Here is an 8,791-nt window from a genome sequence, read left to right as displayed (position 1 = left end):
TAATTCCAAGAGGTGAAGAAAAGGACCTTCAATAGTTTTAGGGTCCGTTTAGTTTGTTAATTCGAGTTGAGATGTGATTTTATGTGAGATCTTTTTGCTATAGTAAAAAAGTTAAATGTGACTTTGTCTAAGAGTTTTATACTGTAATAAAACTCAAATTTTAAATTTAAATCGGTGAAATAAACGAATAGTACACGTATCACTGTGCATTGAGTTTATCTTTTACGTAATTTTCTCCATTTCTTACTAATATTTTCAATGGAAATAGCAAAAAATAAGTTAATATAAAAAGCTTAAAAAAATACAACTTTTAGTTATAAAAATTAATAGGTCATAACTTGTCAAGTTATGGTTCATAACCAGATAAGTTATGAACAAACTTGTCAAGTTATGGTTCATAACTAGACAAGTTATGGACAAAAATCGTGAATTATAGATAATAATTTATCAAGTTATGATTTATAATAAGATAAATTATAAACGAAAATAGTAATTTAACTTATTTATTAACTTATATAAACTATTTATCTATTAATTTTAATTCATCTCTATCTATTTTTTTTTCTCTCCCTATTTTCAATTTCATCTTTTGAACTGATGGGTGATCGGAGTTAGGTGGAGCCGTGGAGAATTGGAATTTGGACTTTTGGACTGACCAACCAAACTGAACAATTTTGAAAAAGAAAAAGAAAAAGAAAATAGAAAATATAAAATCTTTGGTGTCCTTTAGTAGTCACCAACCTTGACCCTTCACCACATCGCTTGGACACTCTCTCAAGCTCACCTAACTTCCTTCTCTCCCCGTCTTTCCCAAAAAAGAAAAAAAAAGAAAAAAAAGAAGAAAAAAAAAAAGAAAAAAAAGAAAGAAAACTCTCGCCGGCTTCATTCCACACCAACGAGCCATATCCGATTATCAAAAATGGACTCTACCAGCGTTGCGGTAATTCCTCCTCTCTCTCTCTCTCTCTCTCTCTCTCTCTCTCTATATATATATATATATATTGAAAAAAAAATCTCGTCATTTTCTGTTTGGTTCCCGGGGAGCGTCGGAAAATTTGTGACATATTGTTATGCAAAGCTTTTAGAACTTGACACTTTCGCTTGTTCTATATCTGCCACGTGTCTTCTGAGTTTTTTGAAAATTGGTCTTTCATTTTTAATATGTTTTAGCTGCCGAAATGGTCAAGTGGACGTGTTTTTAAGAATTTGTCCAGTTTTGGTTTGATGGGATAAATTGGACCGATATTCATCACTCAACTGTTTTATTCGTTTGTTTTATATATTTTGGTTTTGGTTTTAATTTTATTGTTTGGTTGCTGAGAAAATTATGAACAAGATAAGTTTGAAAATGTTGACTTCGGAGAATGCGAGACTTTCTGAGTTTTCGAGACTTTAGCAATTCTTCAATTTCGTAGTAAATTGAACAAGACATTCAATTTCATTTTTGTTCTTTTCAAGTTTAATTCTCACTGATTATCATCAAAATCGTGTAATTTTTTTATTTAATTTTTAGTTTTCTGTATTTGATTAAAATTCAGAAGATTTTGAACGAGATAAGTTTTAATTCCTAAAATAAACTTGAGTTCTTTTCAATTTTTTTTTTGTTTCAAGTCTAATTCTTACTGATTATCATCACAATGTCGTGTTTGGTTATCTTGTTTGGTTGCTGAGAAAATTATATACAAGATAAGTTCAGTTCCTAAAATAAACTCGAGTTGTTTTCACGTTTTTTATTTTTTTTTTTATTTTTTTTTCTTTTCAAGTTTAATTCTGACTGATTATCATCACAAAGTCGTGTTTGTTTTTATTGTTTGGTTGCTGAGAAAATTAGGAGCAAGATAAGTTTTAAAAATTTTTGACTTCGGAGAATGCGAGACTATATTGAGTTTTGAGAGTTTAGCATTTTCTTCATTTTATAATTAACCATACAAGATATTAATTTTTTGCTGATTATCATCCCAATTCTGTATTTTTTAAACTTATTTTTTCCTTGTTTGATTGAAATTCAGATTGCTTCTGCTACTGGGTTGCAAGTGGGGAGTCAGGGAATGTTGAAGAACTCAACTCTAGTTTGTACTCCAATAATGGGGGAAACAGTAGATAAGATGATAATTGACATGGTTACGGCAAAATCCAGTGGTGCTGATCTTGTGGAGATCAGATTGGACAGTTTGAAGTTTTTTGATCCTCATGAAGACCTCAAGGCGCTGATTAAAGGCAGCCCTTTGCCCACCCTATTCACTTATAGGTTCGTTATCAAGAAATTCAACAACTAGATAGATATAATTCAATTTACCTTATCAATTACCTTAAAAAAAAAGAAAAGAAAAAAAGATTAGTCTTAATTTCGGGTTAGTGGTTAGAACCCTTTTGGGTGTTTGAGATATTTTCTTTGTTTTTTGGAAATAAACTCGAACCAAATAGTTGAAAATGGTTAACAGAGAAAAAGAAAAGGGCCTCGGGGTTATACGAATGACAGTGTTCGGTTATAATATCATTAGAGTATCAGGGTACCTTTGTCATAATTACAAGAAAGACAGGGTACCAGCATGGTCATTTTCCATTTGGTTCATAGGTTATACATTTTTTTGTGGGTAAAAACACTGTAGTAAAAAGGTTTGAATTGTGGGCAAACCTATGAACCAAACGGCAGATCAATAACTTGTTATTGTCAATGTACTTGGAATGATGCAATTTGGTTCTCATTGCAATAATTCTATACTATGATCTCCTCAATAAGGTTCTCTATCTTTTATGGTGTATTTCACAGACCAATATGGGAAGGTGGTCAGTATGATGGTGATGAAAAAACGCGACTGGATGCACTTCGACTAGCCATGGAGTATGGTGCCGATTATGTAGATGTTGAGCTTCAGGTTGCTTACTTTGAAAATTTGAAATCACAAAGTTCAAAAACAATGTCGACATGATTTTATTATGAGTTATTGTTTCTTGTTTGCTGGGTGTTTTCCAGGTTCTGAATGTTGGGGAACATTTGATTTTCAACTGGAACCTAGAATGCTATAGAACAACAGAATCTTAGTTACCAAAAGGGAATGGAAAAAGAAAAAAGAAGAATAAAAATGAATTGATAGTATCTTTCACAGATATTAGGTTCCATGAGTCGCTTTTTGAGTATGAGATGCTATTTGTTGCAATGAGTTTCTTATTGACTACTTATGATAAAACCTTTGAGAACATTCTGTTGTAATTTAATTGTAACTCATACCTAGTCATGTCTTTCACAAGATAATAGAAAGTTCGCTTGCATTGCCACTTTTATTTTGTATCTAACAATAGGATGTTAAGAGCAGCATTAATTTTTAATAATTCAATTTCCTCTATTTTTATCGATCCAATTATCTCTATGTGAAGGTTGCTCATGAATTCAATGAATCCCTGTATGGAAAGAAGCCTGAAAAATCCAAGGTCATTGTTTCTTCTCATAACTATCAAAATACACCATCTGTTGAGGATCTTGGCAACCTTGTAGCACGAATACAAGCAACTGGAGCTGACATCGTGAAGATTGCAACGACTGCCTTGGATATCATCGATGTGGCACGCATTTTCCATATAACCGTGCATTCTCAAGTAAGTCTACTTTAAGCTTTGTCTATAATTTATTGCCTTGGAAAATCTTTGAATAGAAGTTAATTTCCGGTACTTGGGATAAATGCTCTCTCTTTATAGAAATCAAGGAGAGGACTGAATTCTAAGTAGACTTTATATGTACATGAGTATGCATTGTGGAAGGAAGCATAATTTGTAATTTACATACTTGTTGGTGCTTTTTGTTCAAGTTAGCAAGTTACAAGTGAAAAATGAACTCATTTTCCTTTTCCTGTTGGCAAGGATTATTTTTATAATCAAGTGACCTGGTGGTTGAATCTTTGTTCAGCTTAGGGGGCTCGTTTGGTTCATGCGTTTAAACCAGCGATTCTTGATTTTGGCATTTGAAATTCAAATTTTTTGTGAGAGGAAAACACTGTAGTAGAATCAAAACTATGAGTTTAAACGCAGCAAACAAACGAGCCCTTAATGATTGCATCTCGTTGTCATTGAAAGAGAAATTGCATGAATATCTTATGTCTGGAAGTTGTTGACAGAAGACGTGAAGACTTAAGTCATGCTGTAATTGCTGTTAGGTACTTCGGTACTATATATATGCACAAACACTAGTAAAAAAGGACACTAGGTTTTTAACCTTCCCCCTTTTCCAATGCTGAATTTTGTAATACTTACTAGAATCTCCATATAAAAACAAAACATTAATTTACTGCTTACTGGAAGTTCAGGTTCCAACAATAGGACTTGTTATGGGTGAGAGGGGTTTGATTTCGCGGATACTTTGCGCAAAATTTGGTGGTTTTCTCAGTTTTGGTACTCTGGAATCGAGAATTGTTTCAGCTCCTGGTCAACCTACCATGAATGACCTTCTACATCTATACAATTTCAGACATATAGGGCCTGACACAAAAGTTTTTGGTGTAATCGGAAAGCCAGTTGGCCACAGCAAATCGCCCATTTTATTTAATGAAGCATTCAAGTCAGTTGGCTTCAATGGGATTTATCTACATTTGTTGGTAGATGACATTGCAAATTTTCTCCAAACTTACTCATCCGTAGATTTTGCTGGATTCAGGTTCAGTTTATTCTATTTGTGTTGAATTATGTTATGCACAAATGTGGTTTGCAATCTACTTAAACCAAGATCATCGCGTTTCTTCTTCTCAGACTATCTGTGTAGTCTTTACTGCAGTTTTGATCTTATGCTTGCATTATCATTTTTTTTATTACAGTGTTACAATTCCTCACAAGGAAGCTGCACTTAAGTGCTGTGACGAGGTTGATCCAGTTGCAAAGGTAGTTGGCAAACCATTCATATTATGTTGTTGCCTTTTTTTTTTTCCTTTATAGTTTTATTTAGCACATTACGGGATGACTAATCAATTTCTTTAATGTTGATTGTTCAATATGTTTTAATTTCTCTTTAAGACGTTCTCATACATGGCTGATTTATATCTTGATCAAATACAAGTCAATAGGAGCTGTTAATTGCATTATAAGAAGGGAAAGTGATGGGAAGTTATTGGGATTCAATACAGACTACATTGGTGCAATCTCGGCCATTGAAGATGGATTACGAGGTTTCTTTTGAGTGTTATTGGTTCAGTTTTTTTCAACACTTTCTCTGGTAATTTAATTTACCTGCAAGCTTCTCATCATGTGCCTTTTTACATGTATAGGTTCGCATAATGGTAGCAGTATGGCTGGTTCTCCTTTAGCCGGTAAGCTGTTCATTGTCATTGGTGCTGGCGGTGCTGGCAAGGCACTCGCTTATGGTGCAAAAGAGAAGGGAGCAAGGGTTGTTATTGTCAATCGCACCTATGGTTCGGTTCTAGCATTACTCTGTCCTTTATGCTTTGGCATAGACAATGAGATTATTTTTTTCATTTTCCAAGTATGTTATTTTGTTTGCCTGTGTGGTTGTGGTAGTTTCCTTATCTGGGTTCATTAGTGTTTCCACAATGAATAATTACCAACAACTGTGCTTAAACTTTATTATACCTGATTTAATCCTCATGCTTATTACACTAAGGAAATGTCAAAGTACATTTGAAAAAAATGATGGTTTTCTTTTAAGAATAAAACCTAGAAGGATAAATAAAATTATAAAATGGTCAAAATGAAGTCGCTATTAAGAGTCTCTGTGGAACACATAGCAAATGAGCATGTAAAGCTCTGATTATGGTTGAAATATTTACTAATCAAGTTCTAAATTGAAATAATCATTTGATGGTACTTACTTTTTCTTTGAAAAATGGATTCCTTTGACCTTCAAATCGATGCCATTTTTATGGCTCTTGCTGAGTAGTCTCCTTGTTGTTTCCTGTTGCATTAGTTCAAAGCCTAGCTAGTCTTATCACGGGATCAGCATTCGTTTGTTTACTTTAAGATCAATTAGGAGTCCCAAGTCCGAACAAACTCGCAAAGGCTTACTGTTCGTGCTTGCCCTTTTTATTTATTTTTCTATGTTTTGGTTTAAAATTTTCAAATTGTTAGTTACATTATGATGATCTATGATTTGATTTTTCATTGGTTTCCTTATTTATTTGTTTCATCTCTACTTCTAGATCGAGCTAGAGAAATTGCAGACACAATTGGAGGCGAGGCTTTATCACTTGCTGACTTGGATAATTTCCATCCAGAGGATGGAATGATTCTTGCAAACACAACATCTATTGGAATGCAGCCAAAAATCAATGAAACGCCTATTTCTAAGGTTTTCGCTGATAGCCTACTGCCTTTACCTTGTAAAAGAAAAAGATCATTTGTACTTCCACAAAATATCCTCGATAATGATTTTCGTACAGACATATTTTCGATGTTGTGACCGTGACAACTTACATGAAATCAGCTTAACATTTGCATAAATAGTTAAATAAACTCTTTGGTTGGTTTGAAATAACAAGATTAATTAGTCAAACAAATCTAAGAAAGAGTTTGGGTAGTTTTGTACTTTGGGTTTCACCAGGTCAAGTAACTTTTGTAGACGACAAGTTCCTCAAATTAATCCCTGTGATTGTTCAATTAACAATCACTTTTGGAAGGCAAGGGCATTAAGGTTGATTCGCTTCTTTATTTCATTTCTTTTGCAGAACGCTCTGAGGCATTACTGTCTGGTTTTCGATGCTGTCTATACTCCCAAAATAACCAGACTTCTCCGAGAAGCGGCGGAATGTGGAGCCACCATTGTTACCGGGTTGGAGATGTTCATAGGCCAAGCATATCAACAGTTTGAGAGATTCACTGGATTGCCAGGTAAGATAGTGTGGACAAAAATAATTAGTCCTTTTTAAAACGATTAATTTCATAATGCCTCTTGAATACTCCCAAATCCCTCTAAAGTAAGTACCATTATTCAAAATACCCCCAACATTTATAAAACTGAAAAAAAATGATGATGTGATATACTTTTATATATGCCTCCCAAATTATTGATTTTAAGTCGACCTTTCCCTTGGATTATGACTGGACCTTCCCCTTGGATTATTACTTTTGTATCTACTTGGTCCCTGATTTTTTAAAAGCCCAGGGGGTAAGTAGACATAAGATCAATAGTTCAGGGGGCATTTATAAAAATACCATTATTGCAGGGGCGAAATGAACTCCTTTCAAAATTTAGGGGTATGTTGAAACAAGATACAAAATTCAGGAGGTATTTATAAAATTAATCCTAAAAAAATGGGATAGTTAATCTCCACTTAAATAGCTCTTAATTTGATTTTTTATTTTTCCCCTTTGGCCTTTTTTTGTTGTTGCTTGCAGCACCCAAGGAACACTTCAAAAAAGTTATGGCACGTTATTGAGGTCTGTCTGGCTATTCTTTTGTACGTCCACAACTACACTGATTTTTTTTTTTTCCTGTATCCAAACTAAACTTTCTTTCTCAAGTGGAGTGTATTACAGTTACAATTTCTTTTTATTTTTTATTCTTAAACTCTCTTGATAACTATTGACTTCCATTTCTTCAATTCATTCACCTCAAGAAAATGTATTCAAGGATTTTCTGGAGTTGGTCAATTACTTTATTGTCAATTCTGTTATGTAAACCACAAATTATTGGCTCCTTGGACGGTTGTATGCCAATTAGTTAATAAATGTTGTCCAGACGATTTGAAGAACCTAAATTTGGAGGCAAAAGACGTTTTAAAAATTGGAGATTTATTTCTCATAAAGCTTGATTTTGTCCACGCCAATTGGAAGAAGTGTACTACAAAGCCCCTAAACGAGCTGATTGCAAAAATGACATAAAGAGGTTTCTTTATTTGCAAAATGACTACCCAAAAGTTTTAATTGGTAAAATGACTTTCTTTTAAAATATGACAATCTCTCTCCTCTCCACGCTCACTCTAGACTCGAAGGAGGAGGTGCAGTCTGGCTCCGAGGTTAGGATTTCACTTGGTTATTTTAGCCAAATTCTCCAGCGCAATAGCCACACCAAAAAAGGCAACCAAGAAACCAAGTCTGCATCAATGGTGGTCTCATCCAATTTCACCTCAATCTCTGTGAGCTCTCCTCGCATTCTCTCTTCTGTCGTTAAGTCTTCCGTCTGCGCAATTCCTCTGAACAACGGTTTCAGCCCAAGAAACGTCAGTTCAAGCGCGACAAGCTTCTTCGGCGTCCATGGCTCGAGAAGATGCAGACCCATCTCGGTCCAAGCCATGTCTTCCTCGTTCGGGTCTCGGCTCGAGGAGACCGTGAAGAAGACTGTCACTGAGAACCCAGTTGTCGTTTACTCCAAAACTTGGTGTTCATAACTTTCTCTGGAAATAAATAAAATTAAAATTAAAAAGTCATTTTCCTAATTTTACTTTTTCACTTGGTTATTTTAGCCAAATTCTCGTAGCTCTTTTTTCGTGAAAAAAAAAAAAAAAACTAGAAGAAATTGTAATAATGAAAGTTTAATAAATGCTATATAAGTTTCTTCATCCCACAAAAATGAACAATACATCACAAATTCCCAAATCTAATGGATGCGAATATGTGAACATGTTTTTTCTAATGGATGTGCGACCCTTTTTTTGGGTTATATGAATAAGCCTAAACTTTGTTGGTTTGTTTTTTTCTTTCAGGTAAACTCTCTCTCTCTCTCTCTCTCTGCTGAACAGAATCATTTTCTTTTAACTATGGCTTCTTTTGCCTTTTCACAAGCAAGTTTTTACCATTTTTGTTAGAGGTGATCCTTTTTAATCATTTTGTTGAAATAAGGGGGTTCTTTTGTGAT

The 8,791-nt window shown here is 34.1% G+C and overlaps 1 protein-coding gene across 1 annotated transcript; it reads left to right on the top strand.

The window, feature by feature from the left end:
- Positions 1–752: 752 nt before the first annotated feature.
- On the top strand, positions 753–7,694 carry LOC21390138 (bifunctional 3-dehydroquinate dehydratase/shikimate dehydrogenase, chloroplastic). The gene is made up of 11 exons (XM_024165679.1): positions 753–940; positions 2,010–2,248; positions 2,771–2,876; positions 3,376–3,594; positions 4,299–4,645; positions 4,803–4,866; positions 5,042–5,150; positions 5,250–5,393; positions 6,138–6,286; positions 6,663–6,825; positions 7,333–7,694. Exons 1-11 carry the CDS (start codon positions 920–922, stop codon positions 7,371–7,373), a joined length of 1,602 nt encoding a protein of 533 aa, XP_024021447.1. The 5' UTR covers positions 753–919; the 3' UTR covers positions 7,374–7,694.
- Positions 7,695–8,791: the final 1,097 nt, after the last annotated feature.

The sequence above is a fragment of the Morus notabilis genome, unplaced genomic scaffold, assembly GCF_000414095.1.
Source record: "Morus notabilis unplaced genomic scaffold, ASM41409v2 Scaffold84, whole genome shotgun sequence".
NCBI lineage: Eukaryota > Viridiplantae > Streptophyta > Magnoliopsida > Rosales > Moraceae > Morus > Morus notabilis.
The sequence above is the reverse complement of the archived record's forward strand: the minus strand, read 5'-3'. Positions and strand labels throughout refer to the sequence as shown.

Excerpts from the sequence above, each read along its gene's own strand:
- LOC21390138 (XM_024165679.1), top strand. The coding sequence starts at position 920 with ATGGACTCTACCAGCGTTGCG. Across the intron at positions 6,287-6,662 it reads ATGAAACGCCTATTTCTAAG|AACGCTCTGAGGCATTACTG; the intron begins GTTTTCGCTGAT and ends TTTCTTTTGCAG. Across the intron at positions 6,826-7,332 it reads GAGATTCACTGGATTGCCAG|CACCCAAGGAACACTTCAAA; the intron begins GTAAGATAGTGT and ends TGTTGCTTGCAG.